Source organism: Nomascus leucogenys, chromosome 19 (genome assembly GCF_006542625.1).
Source record: "Nomascus leucogenys isolate Asia chromosome 19, Asia_NLE_v1, whole genome shotgun sequence".
NCBI classification, from domain to species: Eukaryota; Metazoa; Chordata; class Mammalia; order Primates; family Hylobatidae; genus Nomascus; species Nomascus leucogenys.
In genome coordinates, this window is record NC_044399.1 from 47,599,088 (window position 1) to 47,617,835 (window position 18,748).

The 18,748-nt window shown below is 42.1% G+C and overlaps 1 protein-coding gene across 1 annotated transcript in view; it reads left to right on the forward strand.

Moving 5' to 3' along the window:
• Positions 1–18,542, forward strand: part of CDKL4 (cyclin dependent kinase like 4) — a 67,501-nt gene extending 48,959 nt beyond the window's left edge. Inside the window, exons 7-11 of the mRNA XM_030799782.1 lie at positions 6,620–6,817; positions 9,398–9,471; positions 12,449–12,505; positions 17,789–17,923; positions 18,345–18,542. Coding sequence (XP_030655642.1) covers positions 6,620–6,817; positions 9,398–9,471; positions 12,449–12,505; positions 17,789–17,923; positions 18,345–18,542 — 662 coding nt within the window. The remainder of the gene's footprint in view (positions 1–6,619; positions 6,818–9,397; positions 9,472–12,448; positions 12,506–17,788; positions 17,924–18,344) is intronic.
• The last annotated feature ends 206 nt before the right edge of the window (positions 18,543–18,748 follow it).

The following is an 18,748-nucleotide window of genomic DNA, read 5'->3' on the forward strand; positions in this document are numbered from 1 at the left end:
GGCGTGAACCCGGGAGGCGGAGCTTGCAGTGAGCCGAGATTGTGCCACTGCACTCCAGCCTGGGCGATAGAGCAAGACTCCATCTCAAAAAAAAAAAAAAAAAAGCTCTGAGTAGAAAAATTAGCAAGATATTGACAGTTCACAGATGAAAGAAAAGGCTAAAAACATGAAATAATCTTCCTCTTCACTGATATCAAATAAATGCACATTAAAATACTACTCTTCACCAATGAAGCTGGCAGAGTATTTTCTGTTTGTTTGTTTGTTTGTGTGTTTCTTTTGAGACAGAGTCTCACTCTGTCATCCAGGCTGGAGTGCAGCAGCATTATCTCAGCTCATTGAAACCTCCACCTCCAGGGCTCAAGCCTCCCACCTCAGCCTCCCGAGTAGCTGGGACGACAGATGTACACCACCACACAGGGCTAAATTTTGTATTTTTGGGAGAGACAGTGTTTCACCATGGGACCCAGGCTGATCTCGAACTTCTGGCCTCAAGTGATCCTCCTACCTCGGCCTCCCAAAGTGCTGGGATTACAGGTGTGAGCCACCGTGCCCAGCCAGATTTTTCAAACAATAACTACTTAGAGCTCACAAGGTTGTTTTTAGTGGGAACACAGTTTCGAACGAATCCTTGAGAAAGCAGTAAGTGCCCTTTGCAGCTTTAATTTCACTTTTAGGAATCTCTCATAATCCAAGATACTACCCCCCAAAATAATACAACATAATGTTCATTGTAGAACCATTTATTACTGAGAAAAAAATTAAGAGGAACCCAATCATTCAGAAATAAGGAAATGGCTAAAGAATTTATCTGACTTAATACTGTAAAAATATATTTTTAAAGGATTTTAATGACATGAGAAATGCTCCAGCTCACAACATGGGGCTAAGTGAAAAAGAACACATAGCTGCACACACAGACTGGTCCCAGTTCTATTCCGAAAGGTTAATTTGGTTTCTCTCTGGGTGATGGGTGATGTTTTATTTTCTTCTTTATGCTTTTTTGTATTTTCCAAGTTTTCTACAAAGAACATAAACTTCTTTAATAATTTTATAAATGGGCCAGTCACGGTGGCTCACGCCTATAATCCCAGCACTTTGGGAGGCCAAGGCAGGCGGATCACCTGAGGTCAGGAGTTCGAGACCAGCCTGACCCACGTGGAGAAACCCCGTCTCTACTAAAAATACAAAATTAGCCGGGCATGGTGGCGCATGTCTGTAATCCCAGCTACTTGGGAGGCTGAGGCAGGAGAATCGCATGTACCCGGGAGGTGGAGGTTGTGGTGAGTTAAGATTGTGCCATTGAACTCCAGCCTGGGCAATAAAAGCAAAACTCCATCTCAAAAACAATAATAATAATAATAATTTTATAAATGATGTTTACACCTCTCAATCTAATAATTCTACTCATAGAAAATCATCCTAAAGGAATAATTCTTTTTTTTAACAGAGAGAGATTTCACCATTTTGCCCAGGCTGGTCTCGAATACCTAGGCTCAAGTGATCCACCCCCTTCAGCTTCCCAAAGTGCTGGGATTACAGGTGTGAGCCACCAAACCTGGCTCCTTTTTTTTTTTTTTTTTTTTTAGAGATGGAGTCTCGCTCTGTAGCCCAGGCTGGAGGGCAGTGATATGATTATAGCTCACTGCAGCCTCAACCTCCTAGGCTCAAGCTATCCTCCTGCCTCAGCCTCCCATGTAGCTGGGACCACAGGCACATGCTACCATATCTGGCTGATTATTTTTTTGTAGGGACAAGATTTCAGCATGTTGCCCAGGCTGGCCTCAAACTCCTGGGCTCACACGATCCGCCTGCCTTGGCCTCCCAAAGTGCTGGGGTTATAGCCGTGAGCTACTGTGCCAGGCCTTGAAATAATTCTTTTTTTTTTTTTTTTTTATTATACTTTAGGTTTTAGGGTACATGTGCACAATGTGCAGGTTTGTTACATATGTATCCATGTGCCATGTTGATTTCCTGCACCCATTAACTCGTCATTTAGCATTAGGTATATCTCCTAATGCTGTCCCTCCCCCCTCCCCCCACCCCACAACAGTCCCTGGAATGTGATGTTCCCCTTCCTGTGTCCATGAGTTCTCATTGTTCAATTCCCACCTATGAGTGAGAACATGCGGTGTTTGGTTTTTTGTCCTTGCGATAGTTTACTGAGAATGATGTTTTCCAGTTTCATCCATGTCCCTACAAAGGACATGAACTCATCATTTTTTATGGCTGCATAGTATTCCATGGTGTATATGTGCCACATTTTCTTAATCCAGTCTATTGTTGTTGGACATTTGGGTTGGTTCCAACTCTTTGCTATTGTGAATAGTGCCGCAATAAACATACGTGTGCATGTGTCTTTATAGCAGCATGATTTATAGTCCTTATACCCAGTAATGGGATGGCTGGGTCAAATGGTATTTCTAGTTCTAGATCCCTGAGGAATCGCCACACTGACTTCCACAATGGTTGAACTAGTTTACAGTCCCACCAACAGTGTAAAAGTGTTCCTATTTCTCCACATCCTCTCCAGCACCTGTTGTTTCCTGTTTTTTTAATGATGGCCATTCTAACTGGTGTGAGATGGTATCTCACTGTGGTTTTGATTTGCATTTCTCTGATGGCCAGTGATGATGAGCATTTCTTCATGTGTTTTTTGGCTGCATAAATGTCTTCTTTTGAGAAGTGTCTGTTCATGTCCTTTGCCCACCTTTTGATGGGGTTGTTTTTTTCTTGTAAATTTGTTTGAGTTCATTGTAGATTCTGGATATTAGCCCTTTGTCAGATGAGTAGGTTGCAAAAATTTTCTCCCATTCTGTAGGTCGCCTGATCACTCTGATGGTAGTTTCTTTTGCTGTGAAGAAGCTCTTTAGTTTAATTAGATCCCATTTGTCAATTTTGGCTTTTGTTGCCATTGCTTTTGGTGTTTTAGACATGAAGTCCTTGCCCACGCCTATGTCCTGAATGGTATTGCCTAGGTTCTCTTGTAGGATTTTAATGGTTTTAGGTCTAACATTTAAGTCTTTAATCCATCTTGAATTAATTTTTGTATAAGGTGTAAGGAAGGGATCCAGTTTCCGCTTTCTACATATGGCTAGCCAGTTTTCCCAGCACCATTTATTAAATAGGGAATCCTTTCCCCATTTCTTGTTTTTGTCAGGTTTGTCAAAGATCAGATAGTTGTAGATATGCGGCATCATTTCTGAGGGCTCTGTTCTGTTCCATTGATCTATATCTCTGTTGTGGTACCAGTACCGTGCTGTTTTGGTTACTGTAGCCTTGTAGTATAGTTTGAAGTCAGGTAGCGTGATGCCTCCAGCTTTGTTCTTTTGGCTTGGGATTGACTTGGTGATGCAGGCTCTTTTTTGGTTCCATATGAACTTTAAAGTAGTTTTTTCCAATTCTGTGAAGAAAGTCGTTGGTAGCTGGATGGGGATGGCATTGAATCTATAAATTACCTTGGGCAGTATGGCCATTTTCACGATATTGATTCTTCCAACCCATGAGCATGGAATGTTCTTCCATTTGTTGGTATCCTCTTTTATTTCATTGAGCAGTGGTTTGTAGTTCTCCTTGAAGAGGTCCTCACATCCCTTATAAGTTGGATTCCTAGGTATTTTATTCTCTTTGAAGCAATTGTGAATGGGAGTTCACTCATGATTTGGCTCTCTGTTTGTCTGTGATTGGTGTACAAGAATGCTTGTGATTTTTGTACATTGATTTTGTATCCTGAGACTTTGCTGAAGTTGCTAATCAGCTTAAGGAGATTTTGGGCTGAGACAATGGGATTTTCTAGATATACAATCATGTCATCTGCAAACAGGGACAGTTTGACTTCCTCTTTTCCTAATTGAATACCCTTTATTTCCTTCTCCTGCCTGATTGCTCTGGCCAGAACTTCCAGCACTATGTTGAATAGGAGCGGTGAGAGAGAGGGCATCCCTGTCTTGTGCCAGTTTTCAGAGGGAATGCTTCCAGTTTTTGCCCATTCAGTATGATATTGGCTGTGGGTTTGTCGTATATAGCTCTTATTATTTTGAGATACATCCCATCAATACCTAATTTATTGAGAGTTTTTAGCATGAAGGGTTGTTGAATTTTATCAAAGGCCTTTTCTGCATCTATTGAGATAATCATGTGGTTTTTGTCTTTGGTTCTGTTTATATGCTGGATTACATTTATTGATTTGTGTATGTTGAACCAGCCTTGCATCCCAGGGATGAAGCCCACTTGATCATGGTGTATAAGCTTTTTGATGTGCTGCTGGATTCGGTTTGCCAGTATTTTATTGAGGATAGAAATAATTCTAAATACAGAAAAAGCTTTGTGCAGGGATTATTGAAAAATAATGTGGTGTTATTTGTAGTGACAAAATATTGGAAAATTTGGGGAAGGTAAAGTAAATCCTGGCATATGCACTTGGTAAGCTGTTACGCAGCCATTAAACTCAAGTTTAGGAAGAGTTTATAATAACATGATAAATGCACAGAATTCAATGAAAAAAAATCAGGACACAAAATTTTATATGTAGTATGATCAAAAGTACTTGTACAGGCCTGAGCAACATAATGAGACCTCTATCTATACATAGCCAGGGATGGTTTCAAGCCCCTATAGTCCCAGCTACTCAGGAGGCTGAGGCAGGATGATAGCATGAGCCCAGGAGTTCAAAGCTGCAGTGAGCTATGATTATGCCACTGTATTTTAGCCTGGGGAACAGCATGACCCTGCCTCCAAAAAAGTGGTACTCAGAACTATGCTGTAAATAAGAAAAAGACTCAAACAAAATACACCAAAGATTAACACAAAGTACCTTTGGGTGGTAAAACTTGGGTTTATTTACCTTCTTTCCATTTTCTTATGTATTTTTTCATATTCTCTGCAGTGAGCATATATGACGTTTAAGTCGAAAAATGTTCCAAACAAATAAAACAGCTGACTTAGCCTGTGAATAGTGAATTGTTAGTGGTTGTTATTTTCCTTCTTATTCTCCATTTTCCAAATTTCCATTATGGCATTTATTAATTTTTATCCTTCAAAAATTTATATAACTTTATAAAAGAGCAATGAGCAAGTAAAGATTATTTCCTTTTCCCACTCCTATGAGGACTGTTCTCTGGTCAGAGCTGCAGCCGCTATTTTCTGGGTTGCCTTTTGTGGCAGCTTCTTTGGGGCTACCCGACGACTTCACTAAGGAGAATTGCCCATTACCTCATCTCTGCAAGCCGGGCTGCTTTCCAATTGTTCCTCCTCTGTAATGCATTTGTACGGCTCCTGATCGTTCAGGGTCCTGTGATGATTCTGGGATTGGCTTCCACCCACTTGGAGGCAGGTGCCTTGGGTCCAGGCAGTCTACACCTGTGGCATAGGGCAGGGCTGGGCAGTGAGGGTGCACCCAGCTCTCTGTCATCTGTCTATCACATACCACACATGACTCATACATAGTACAAGGAGTCAAATTGAGGTCTTTGTGACAGTGGGTCCTAAGTAACACATTTGGATAGAAAAATTAATTTATGCATTTGTCTCATGCTGCATTAGTTTCCTGGGGCTGCCATGATACATTACCACAATCTGAGTGGCTGAAAACAACAGAAATCTATTTTCTCACAATTCTGGAGGCCAGACGTCTGCCACCAAGGTTTCAGCAAGGCCACATTCCCTCTGAAGGCTCTAGGAGAGGACCCTTCCATGTCTCTATCCTAGCTTCTTTTTTTGTATATGTGTGAGTCAGAGTCTTACTCTGTCGCCCAGGCTGGAGTGCAGTGGCACGATCACGGCTCACTGCAGCCTCCGCAGGTTCAAGTGATTCTCCTGCCTCAGCTTCTCAAGTAGCTAGGACGACAAGCACGCGCCAGCATGCCTGGCTAATTTTTGTATTTTTAGTAGAGACAGGGTTTTGCCATGTTGCCCAGGCTGGTCTCAAACTGCTGACCTCAAATGATCCGCTTGCCTCGGCCTCCCAAAGTGCTGGGATGACAGGCGTGAGCCACCATGCCCAGCCTCTATCCCAGCTTCTGATGGATGTGGGAAAACTTGGCATTCCTATGCTTGCAACTGCATCACTCCAATCTCTGCCTCCAGTATCACATAGAATTCTCCGTGTCTCTGTGTCCCTGTAAGGATTCAAGTCATTGGATTTAGAGTCCACCCTAATCTAGTATGACCTCATCTTAACTAATTAATTACATCTGCAAAAACCTTATTTCCAAATAAGGTCACATTCACAGGTACCAAGAATTAGGACTTCAACCTATCTTTTGAGGGGACGCAATTCAACGCCCAACAACCACCATGCTGATGGTAAAGTGGAAACCAACAATGCGGTTTAGATTTAAAGTCACACTCCAGAAATTATCATTCCTCCCCATCCCTACCACACCACCCGTTGCCCCAGTTTGGAACAATAATAGGTGTTAATTACCTAAAGTGCTCTTGAATGTCAAATTTACTATCTCAATGCACTGTAACTGTTTCCTCAATTAGTGCCTCACTGCATTAACTGTTAAGAGCATCATGGCCTCTGATGGTTATTGAAGCCTGAATGCCTGATGTGTTCTTGGGAGCAGTTCACATGTTGGGAGAATTGACTTACCTGATCTGATTGATGCATTTGCAGTTCCAGGAGATGCCTACACCGGTTATGTAGCTACGAGATGGTACCGAGCTCCTGAACTTCTTGTGGGAGATACTCACTATGGTTCTTCAGTCGTTATATGGGCTATTGGTTGCGTTTTTGCAGAGCTCCTGACAGGCCAGCCACTGTGGCCTGGAAAATCAGATATAGACCAACTTTATCTGATAATCAGAACACTAGGTATGAATTGCATTTTATGGCGACAGAGTTGCTGAATTGTTACAGCATTCATATGTTACTATAATTAAAAATAAATAAAAAACGAGAGTTTTATTGCTTCTTCAAAGTGCCACTCAGGGTGGTTGTTGTGGGGTCTGGGTTGTAGCCAAAGCCCAATCCTTTTCTAAACATGTAGAACCATAACTCCTCTCAGGGAGCTCTCAGATCCCTTTCCAGGAAAAGTCAGTTAGCCATGGAATAAACTATATATTTACTTTCCATATCAGACTAAGATAGGGATAAGGATGAGTCAGCTGCCTAGAGCTTAATCTAAGATATTTGATCAAATGCAATTTCTGTCCACTATAAAAGAGGTTCGCCCCTTTACTCTAGAGCAGGAATCAGCAAATTGTTTCCATAAAAAGCTATATGGTAAATATTTTAGGTTATGCAGGCTGTACAGTCTCTGTTGCAATTCCCCAACTCTGCTATTGTAGTGCAAAAGCAGCAGTACACAGCATGTCAACAAATGAGCATAGCTGTGTTCCAACAGAACTTTATTTATGGAAACAGAAATTTTAATTTCTTATAGTTTTCACATGCAACAATATCAAAAAATCTTTTTTGACTTTTAAAAATCTGCTTAAAAATGTAAAACCAATTCTGAGGTCACAAGCTGTACAGAAACAGGCAGTAGGCCACATTTGGCCTGCAGGTCATAGTTTGGCAGACTCCTGCCTGAGAGCTTAAGAGTCTGATTTTACTTCCTGATTAGGAGTGGCTGCTGAAGTTTAGAATAATGTTAACACATGTTCTTTGTATAGTACTTAAGAATTTACAAATTACTTTCATACGCATCGCCTTTTTCAGTCTTAAGAAAAACCTGTTAAGGAAGTTATAATGTTTTTAATTGTGCCTATGTTATAAACAAGCTTAGGGAGCTTCCATGATTGGCCTGAAGTCATATAGCCAGGTAAGTGCAGAATAGGAATGGGACTCCAAGGGTTTCTTTTGTGAGATTTCATTGTGTGTCAGCATAATCCTAAAAGTGAGCCACAGCTTCATGCCAACAGCATGGATGCAAAGAAAGTGATACCTCTACACACAAAATGAGAATTTGTTAATTCCTTCCCACAGGATCTCCTGGCAGCATAGCTGCTGGACAGTTCCCTGTTCAGTTCCAACATATTATGGAAAATTCTGCAGCATGAAAAATGTGGGGTAGAGTACCACTACAGGCCACACTTTGTTTGTCTGATTCATTCCCTAAAAAGATTCTGGAAATTTACATTACATACCTGAGTTTAAATCCTGGATCTGTTAAGTTACTGTGTGATCTTGGACAAGTTATTAAATTTCTCTAAGCCTCATTTTCCTCATTGGTACAATGGGGATTTAAAATAGCAGCTACTCCAGGCTGGGCAACATAGGCAGACCCTATATCTGCAAAAAAATTTTTTAAATTAGCTGGACATGATGGCGCATGCCTGTAGTCCCAGCTACTCAGGAGGCTAAGGTGGAAGGATTGCTTGAGACGGGGAGATCGAGGCTAAAGTGAGCCATGATCGTGCCACTGCACTCCAGTTTTGGCAACAGAGAGAGACCCTGTCTGAAAAAATAATAATAATAACAACTATTGCTGTGAGATTATGAGATGAAGTCTCACAAAATCTCATTTATGAGATTAAATGAGATAACGTGTGTAAAGACCGTAGTGCCATTCTCTCACCTTGTCTTTTTTTTTTTTTTTTTTTTTGAGACAGACTGTCACTCTGTTGCCAGGCGGGAGTATAGTGGTACGATCTTGGCTCACTGCAACCTCCGCCTCCCAAATTCAAGCCATTCTCCTGCCTCCTCCTCCTAAGTAGCTGGGACTATAGGTGCTCACCACCACACCCAGCTAATTTTTTGTATTTTTAGTAGAGACGGGGTTTCACCATGTTGGCCAGGATGGTCTCGATCTCTTGACCTCGTGATCCACCTCCCTCAGCCTCCCAAAGTGCTGGGATTACAGGCGTGAGCCACCGCGCCCAGCCTTCACCTTTTAATGGAGGCTGAATGGTGACCACATGTGACAAAGAGACTGGTTTGGGAGAACTGGCCTTACCTGAGAAGGCATGCGTCTGCAGAATCCCATTCCTCTCATCTCTGGAGGGAACAATCAGGCACAATATTTCTTTCACACCTGCACTTCAGGCATTAATCCTGTTTTTTGTTTGTTTGTTTAGTTTTGTTTTTGAGATGGAGTCTTGCTCTGTCGCCCAGGCTGGAGTGCAGTGGCATGATCTCAGCTCACTGCAACCTCTGCCTCCCAGGTTCAAGCGATTCTCCTGCCTCAGCCTCCTGAGTAGCTGGGATTACAGGCATGGACCACCACGCTTGGCTAATGTTTGTATTTTTAGTAGAGACGGGGTTTCGCCATGTTGACCAGGCTGGTCTCTAACTCTTGACGTCAAGTGATCCACCTGCCTTGGCCTCTGAAAATGCTGGGATTGCAGGTGTGAACCACCATGCCTGGCCTTCAGGCATTAAGCATTTAAACACTTGATTATTCTTTGCCAAATTTATGATAAATTATGTGGTTTGTATTTTACAGGAAAGGTAAAATCCCAAGACGTCAATCAATCTTTAACCGGTTTTTCCATGACATCAGTATACCTGAACCAGAAGACAAGGTAAACTGCTCTATTTTGAATATTTTATTACTTGTGTTGCTGCTTTCTTTAAAGAGGTAGTGGTTATTTATTTATTTATTTTGAGATGATGTCTCACTCTGCCGCCAAGGCTGGAGTGCAGTGGCAAGGTCATGGCTCACTGCAGCCTCAACCTCCGAGACTCAAGTGATCCTCCCACCTCAGCCTCCCCAATGCTGGAATTACTCATATGAGCCACCATGCCTGGCCTGTTTCTTTTTTAATATTTGTGTTTTTGGCTTCTGTTTTCCTTGTGACATATTAACACAGTGTATTAGTCTATTTTCACACTGCTGTAAAGAACTTCCCTGAGACTGGGTAATTTATAAAGGAAAGAGATTTAATTGACTCACAGTCCTGCATGGCTGGGGAGGCCTCAGGAAACTTACAATCATGGCAGCAGGGGAAGCAGGCACCTTCTTCACAAGGCAGCAGGAGAGAGAGGTGAGGGCACAAGGGAAAGCTGCTGCTTTTGAAACCATCAGATCTCGTAAGAACTCCCTTACTATCATGAGAACAGCATGGAGGAACCCCTGTCATGACCCAATCACCTCCCTCTCTCAACACATGGGGGTTATAATTTGAGATGAGATTTGGGTGGGGACACAGAGCCAAACCATATCACACATACTGAAGAAACTATATAAAAACTACATTACAATGAGCCAGGAAAAATGCTTTAAATGTTTACTTGTCTTATCTATTCAAAAATTAATGTTAAATTTAAAGTGAAAATATATTTAGTATCTTAGATACTACATACTTTTAATCCATTGGTCAAAGCCTTAGGAGAATTTTCCCTTAAATAATTATATTATCATAAAGACTATTTATAGTAGTCTTCTTTATTTTGAAAAAAAAATGCATTTAAAATTTTTTCGGCTTGTAAAACAAAGCTCGAATCAATCAAAAGCTTTCTTCGCAACATATATTTTTACATGGGAGGTTGTTTTACAAAATGATCCCCATTGTACTCATTAAACTCCAAATCACAGGGATCATCTCTCTACTCTTGCAATGGTCTTCGCCTTTATTTAAAAACATATCAATGACTACCTGACTCTCTCTCTTACTCTCTGTAGACATTGACTTCCTATGTGTGTTACCTAAGTTCAGGCTATGCTCTTTAAAGCTCCATATGGTCCAGAATCTGCCTATAAAAGAAAAAACTGTCAGGAAAAGCATGTGTCCGCACTCCAACTATGCTCGAGTCAGAGCCATGCGGGGATGGGGCAGTCTGAGAAGGCAAATCATGATCTATGATGTGAACTGTCCAAATAACCTGAGGTCCAAATGGTCCCAACCATCTCTAGACACCCTGTTCATTTTAAATCAATTATTTCATATAATATCTTGATTTATATACTGGTTTTCTTTTTTCTTTTTTTTTTTTTTTTTTTGAGACGGAGTCTCCCTCTGTCGCCCAGGCTGCCAGGCTGGAGTGCAGTGGCGCGATCTCGGCTCACTGCAAACTCCTCCTCCTGGGTTCACACCATTCTCCTGCCTCAGCCTCCCGAGTAGCTGGGACTACAGGCGCCCAACACCATGCCTGGCTAATTTTTTTGTATTTTTAATAAAGACGGGGTTTCACCGTGTTAGCCAGGATGGTCCTGATCTCCTGACCCCGTGATCCACCAGTCTCGGCCTCCTAAAGTGCTGGGATTACAGGCGTGAGCCACCGCGCCCGGCCTGGTTTTCTTTTTTATTGTCTTTGTTAAAACCTGTAACAAATGTAATACAAAATTAAAGATTGAACCGCAAGGTTAACGGTTACAAAGGAATATTTATATAACATGTGTTTAAAGAATAAACTACAACAAACTTAAGTGTCTTAAGTTTCCTACCATTATCTCTCAGGCATCTCCATCCCCTTCTTTCCTCATCATTCTGAATGTTGTGTTTTTCATTCTTTTGATTTCTGTAGTGCTCTTATGCATGTAGTCCAGTGTATTTTCATGAATACTCAAAAGCATCCTTAGAAGTAGATCAGGCACAGATTTTATAGCACTGTTGTAGGATTTCAGATGGGAGCATTTGGGACCCACATTTACCCAGCATCAACTGCAAGGCATTGTGAAATTAAGAAAATAACTTCAGTTTTATGTATTTCAGATCTTTACACTACAGTGTACAATTATATAAAAGTATGATTTAAAAAATATATTTAAAGCTGGGCATAGTGGCTCACACCTGTAATCCCAGCACTTTGGGAGGCCAAGGCAGGTGGATCACTAGGTCAGGAGATCGAGACCATCCTGGCGAACACGGTGAAATCCCGTCTCTACTAAAAATACAAAAAATTAGCCGGTGTGTGGCGGGCACCTGTAGTCCCAGCTACTTGGGAGGCTGAGGCAGGAGAATGGCGTGAACCCAGGAGGCGGAGCTTGCAGTGAGCTGAGTTCGCACCACTGCACTCCAGCCTGGGTGACAGAGACTCTGTCTCAAAAAAAAAAAAAAAAAAAAAAAAATATATATATATATATATATATATATATATTTAAAATGAATTATCTAACCTACTGGAGAGTCTTTCTTTAAATTGTTGTTATTACTAATATATTCAAAATATAGGCCAAGTGAGTTGGCTTACCCCTATAATCCCAGCACTTTGGGAGACTGAGGCAGAAGAATCACTTGAGGCCAGAAGTTTGAGACCAGCTCATGCAACATAGCAAGACCCCATCTCTACAAAAAAATAAAAAATTAGCTGGGTGTGGTGGCACCCACCTGTAGTCTTAGATACTTAGGAGGCTGAGGTGGAAAAATCTCTTGAGCCCAGGAGTTCAAGGTTGGAGTAAGCTATGATCATGCCACAGCACTGCAGCCTGGGAGACAGAGGGAGACCCTGTCTCTAAATATACACACACACACACACACACACATATACATATGCACATATGAACACACACATATTACTTTGTTCTTATATAATATTGAACGTTTTAACTTTGTTTTTCAGGAAACTCTTGAAGAAAAGTTCTCAGACACTCATCCTGTAGCTCTGAGCTTCATGAAGGTACTTAAGAATCAATTATAACTCTTATTAGCTATAAATTGTAATGGCTGAAGCTGGTAATTTGAGGAGGGGTGGACAGTGGATTAAATAATTCCAAAATAGGATGTTGTCATTGAAAATGATAAAGAGCTATAAAACAATTCCAGTTAAAGGGACATCAGTGATTTAAGCAGTAACTGTTCTAACATATCTATTAACATTAGCAGATGAGGCAAAATCAGAGCCATGCAGACACCAGACCTAGCTCCTGCACTAGGCCCAAGAGAGATGCCAAACCAAGGACAGATTCAAATAAAAAGCAGAAGAAACTTACCTATGCCTAGTCTGCCATTTATGCTTGACCAAATGGGGCCACACTAGAAGGTGTGTGACCCTGCCATCCATTGTGTATACCAAAAGCTCACTGGACAAAGGGTATGAGGATACCAGAGAGGGTATCTATCTTTAACAATCAGTTAAGTTCTGTCTATAGCAGTGTCTTCCAAATGTGGCTGTTCATCAGAATGGCCTGGGAGCTTTTGAAAAATATGGATTCCAGTATCTAGCCTCAGATTCAGAAGGAGAATTTTCATGAGTGGGAACTTGGCACGTGTATCTTTAAACATGCCCTTAGGTGATTACGATAAACAGCTCAGTTTGAGACTCATCTGATCTAGACGGTGGGGACATTTGGATATCCAGACCTAGAGTCAACTTTGTAGACCAGCCTTTGTGCGAGTGCTGGTCACTGCCATGGTGCTATCCAGAGTGCTGGAGTGCTTCAACCTAAGTCCTCCTGAGAGTCAGAGCCTGATACCCCTGTGCTCTTGGACTCCCCATACCATTGCTCCACCTGACCTCAGCTGCCACCTGCCCTATCTTACTGCCCAGACCTGCTTTCACCCAGCACTCAGCAGGTCCTGTCCTAGAAGCCCAGTTCCCTGACCTTGTTCTTGACAGGTTGTTCTGACCCACCTGCAATTTAGCAAAACCTTCAAGGGAGAAGGGAGGCATAAAGTACTGCAAGCCCAACGAATTATCAGATGGAAGCCAGAGACAACCTGTGGTTCCCTGGAAAGCAACTCTGGGGCATGAAAACTGCAAGATGTAGGACAAGTTCCCTGTCCTCATCTCCAAAGATGAAGAGCCCTGGTTGGCTACCTAAGGTTTTAGATGAAGCTAGGTTTGTTACTCAACTATTTTATTTAGACCCATAAGTATCAACCTAAGACCCAAGAATCCTCTCAGTGCATCAAGGATTGCCCTGTTTCATGGGCCACACCCTATCTGATAGAATCCTGCCCCATGTTAGATGAAAGAAGACTTTAATTCTTTGCAATTGAGACTTTTTTTTTTTTTGAGACAGAGGCTTGCTCTGTCGCCCAGGCTGGAGTTCTCCGCTCACTGCAACCTCCACCAACCGGGTTCGAGTGATTCTCCTGCCTCAGCCTCCCAAGTAACTGGGACTACAGGCACGTGCCACCACACCGGGCTAATTTTTGTATTCTTAGTAGAGACAGGGTTTCGTCATGTTGGCCAGGATGGTCTCCATCTCCTGACCTCATGATCCGCCCACCTTGGCCTCCCAAAGTGCTGAGATTACAGGCGTAAGCCACTGTGCCTGGCCCAAGACATCTTTAATGGCAAATAAGTACTGGCTACCATAACTGGTGTTTATCCCATGGGACCGAATCATAACCTATGCAGGGACTGCTCAGATGGATGGCGTATTTGGCAATGGCAGAGTCAAGGAGAGTGGTGGCATGCAGTGGCCAATCTACAGCAGATCTTTTGTGTTCTCTTCATTAGGTTTAAAATAAGACCATGAGCACAATCTTTCTTATTTATTACTCATTTATTTCCATAGTCATGACCATCCTATCACTACATCAGCTTCAGCTGGTCCATCAAGAAGAAGACTATAGACTATTAGAAATTTTATTAGAGCGTTTTCTGCGAAATTTGAAGTTTGGATTTAAGAAAAGGATCCTGACTTGGACTTTATAGTTTTGATTTCTCATCTCTCATCTTCAAGACGTTTTCTGCGTTAGGAGCACATCTACAGGGAACACATCTGATTAATTCTTCAGCTTCTTGATATACAGAAAGTTATTAATCCAGGCAGGCAAGGACTTAGAAGCCTCACTTCTACTCAGCTCATCTCAATGCTTCAGAATTAATCAAGCAGGACATTGTTCCAGCTCAGACTCCATGGAGAGAGCTCAGCATTAGCAGTGTCTTCTAAGAATCTAAAAATGTTCTTTAAAATGAAAATTCATAGGTATTTAGTGATGGACTAGATTTCAATAGTTTTGAAAGCCCATATAAAAACATGAATGAGGCTGGGCATGGTGGCTCGTGCCTGCAATCTTAGCACTTTGGGAGTCCAAGGCAGGAGGATCACTCGAGCCCAGGCGTTTGAGACCAGCCTGGACAACAAAATCAGACCCTGTCTCTACAAAACATAAAAAAAAAATAAAAATTATCCAGGCATGGTGGCACTTGCCTTTAGTCCCAGCTACTTGGGAGGCTAAGGCGGGAAGATTGCTTGAGCCCAGGAGTTGAAGGCCGCAGTGAGCCATGATTGTGCCACTGCACTCTAGCCTAGCCTGGGTGACAGTGAAACCTCATCTCTAAAAAAATATAAAATCAACGTGAATAAATTCAACAAATATTTGAAAGGAAAACTGATAAGACTTAATTATGATTGACATATGGGGAATAAAGTAGAAGAGGTGGCAAAGGTACAGTTCCTGTATTGGTTTTTCAGGTATTGGCAGGTCTGGGCTTTCTCTGAAAACTCTTGGCGAGGTTCTTTCTTTGCCTCTTCCAGCTTCTTGTAGCCCCAGGCATTCTTTGACTTGTGACAATGTAACTCCAATTTCTACCTCCATCACAGCATGGCATTCACTCTGTGTATCTGTCTACACCATCTTCCCTCTTCTTATAAGGAAACCAATTGTAATTGGGTTAGGGGGTCTACTCCATGCCATTATGACCTTGTCTTCACTAATTACATCTGCAAAGACCTTATTTCCAAATAAGGTAACATTCTGAGGTACTGGGAGTTAGAACTTCAATATACATATTTTTGCGGCAACACAACTCAACCCATAACAGTGACCTTGAGACAGATGTTAAGTAAGAAGTTGCACCTGCAGGTCTGGAGTTCATAGGAGAGGTCTGGAATGGAATTGTAGATGTGGAAATCTCTGGTAAACTTTGATAATTGAAGCCATAGGCAGCAAAGAGATCACCTAGAAACCAAGAACAGATGGGAGAAAAAGGGGTGGCTAGGATTTGGCCTTGACGAATTTCATCCAACCATAGTGGAGAACATAGTAGAGAAGAAGGTAAACTAGCAAAGGCTGGTTTGAAAAGGAGTGGCCAGGAGGGAGGGGCAAGGGAAGTGAGAGATTAGAGAAGCCAAAGAGAAACAAAGTTTCAAGGAGGGCTTGGTCAGTAGTGTCTAACACTATTGAGACGAGAGAGAATTCAAAATACATAATGGGTTGAAGGATATGGAAGTAGAGGTCAGAGGTATTAATAACAAGAGCCACTTTAATGGAACAGTGGAAGCAAAAGCCAGAATAGAGTGATAAAGAAATAGAGACTATCACAGTTTATATTCAAAATAGTCTTTCTGGCCGGGTGCAGTGGCTCACGCCTGTAGTCCCAGCACTAGGAGGCCGAGGTGGGCAGATCACTTGAGGTCAGGAGTTCGAGACCAGCCTGGCCAACATGGTGAACCTGTCTCTACTAAAAATACAAAAAATGTACTCAGCATGGTGGTGCATGCCTGTAATTCCAGCTATTTGGGAGGCTGAGGCATGAGAATCGCTCAAACCTGGGAGGCGGAGTTTGCAGTGAGCGGAGGTGGCGCCACTGCATTCCAGCCTGGGTGACAGAACGAGACTTTGTCTCAAAAAAAAAAAAAAAAGTCTTTCTCTCCTGATTATAGCCCTGACAGTATTAGGATTTGAGGAGAATGCTTTTCCAGCAGCAGCTGGAATTGATATATGGCATGGGTCATTAATTAGGGGTCATCTGCCTGGACCAGGCAGTTGACATGGAGGGATAGGTAAGTCTAGTTTTACTGAGCAGGATTGTTTCTTGGAGAACAGGACTAATCAGATCCCTTGCCAAGGGCCAGGTGACACTGCTTAGGGGCAGGCAGCTTCAGGGATCTCAGAGATCTGAGGCCAGCTGGGGTCAGGGAGGAACAGACACCACACGGCAGTGCCGGGCTGGGGCAGCCTCAGGCAGTGCGATTGTCTGGGCTTGAGAATGCCTCAAAACAATGTTTGCGATGGTGGTGAGCCTTATTTCTCTCTTATAATGGAAGGCAATAATTGTCAGGTCATCTGTGCCTGGGTATTGTAAAGCTGCTCCTTTTGAAAATGCAAATAAAGGAGAGATGGGGTCTCACTATGTTACCCAGGCTGGTCTAGACCTCTGGCCTCCCAAAGTCCTGGGATTACAGGCATGAGCCACCATGTCTGGCTTAAAGCTGCTCTTTATGGATCATAATCTGTGTTTATTGATGGGCAAAGTCCCACTGTCTGGCTGGAGTATCAGTGTTTCTCAGAGAAAACCTCCTTGTGTCAGGACCCCCACTGACCCCTCTGCTGTGATACTCCTCCCCACTCTCAGAAGCTGACCTAGAGGCTTCTAATGGTCTCAAATATAGAAGGGTCATAATGTCACCTTTTCTGTTTTGCCTGTAGTTATTTTTATATGAATGTATAGTCAATTTTCCTTGTTTTAGGTTCATTCTCATGACTGAGGTTCTCACCTCCTCAGTCATCTCCTTAACCCACTGGTTCTGAAATCTGAGCATATGGGCATCGGAATCACCCAGAGAGCTTCTTAAACACAAACTGCCAGGCCCCACCTCCAGTGCTTTGATTCCCTTTGGCAGGCGGGGTGTAGGACCCAAGACTTTGCATTTCTAGCAAGTTCCTACGACGCTGATGTTTTTAGTCCAGGGACTACACTCTGCAGACTGCTATAAACAATTTGCTTTCAGCAGTGATTTTAAAATGTCATTGGTGGGAACACCGGATCTACAGGTGGCCTCTTTCAGAGAGACACTGACCATCCATTCATTCTGCCGTCAAAAGACAAAGTAGCAAAAAGAAGAGCAATCCTAACTATTAGCAAGCTCCAACTACTTGATAATACACAAACTTGAAGATTTTCTAAACTCATATTTATCCTAACAAGTTATTATTTAGTTTATGGGCACGGTAACAAAATGAGCCCCTCCCTTAATATCTGCTTTGCTATACTCTTCCTCCAAAGGGGTGTCTGAAGATGAATCCAGATGACAGATTAACCTGTTCCCAACTCCTGGAGAGCCCCTACTTTGATTCTTTTCAAGAGGACCAAATTAAAAGAAAAGCGTGTAACAAACGAAGAAACAGAAGACACCAGCAGGTACTTCCGCTCAAAAGTTAAAGTGCTATAAAAAGAATTCCTTTTTTGTTTTTGTTTGTCTGCCTTTCAAAGTGAGACAAGGTGGACACCAAGACCTTTCATTTGTTCTGGTGTAGTTGTATTTGTCTAGCTTAATAACTACTGGTAATGGATGTAATAAAACCACAGAACTACGAAAATATCAAGATTATTGCAAAATCTTATTCCAAACACACCTGAATCAAGTCGTTACACAATTCTTTGGCTGCTCTGATTGGATATACCACCGACAAGATCATATACGCATAATATAACAACTTCATAAAACGCTGATTCCAACAGGACTGAGTGTTGCCAGCATTGTAAAGGAATCCAAGTGCCTTTCTGTAGCCTCTAGATGTGCAATAAAGGCAACTTGACTCTTCCATCTTTTCACCCACAGCAGGCACCCAGGCTTTTTCTCAAAACCAAGATCTGCCAGGTACAAAGGAATGAAACTCAGACATCTGGGAACCAAATTCTACCCAATGGGCCAACATTGCAGAACAGTTGGGTGACTCTTATGACAAACATTAATTCTGCAGTTTATCAGGTGACTGTCCTTCACTTGCTTTCAGAAAACTTTGAAGTTAAATCATAAACTCCATGGAAATAGGTTTGTTTTGGTTCAGGGCTTTTTCTCACCATGTAAACCCAGCAGCTAAAACAGTATCTAACACATAGAAAGTCCTTAATATTGTTAAAATAAATAAGTAGATGAACATTGCCTAATAATAAACCGAGTTGGTAATTTCCAATTCATCAGAGGCTAGTAATTTTCACAGTCTGCGTTTGCTTAATCTTTCA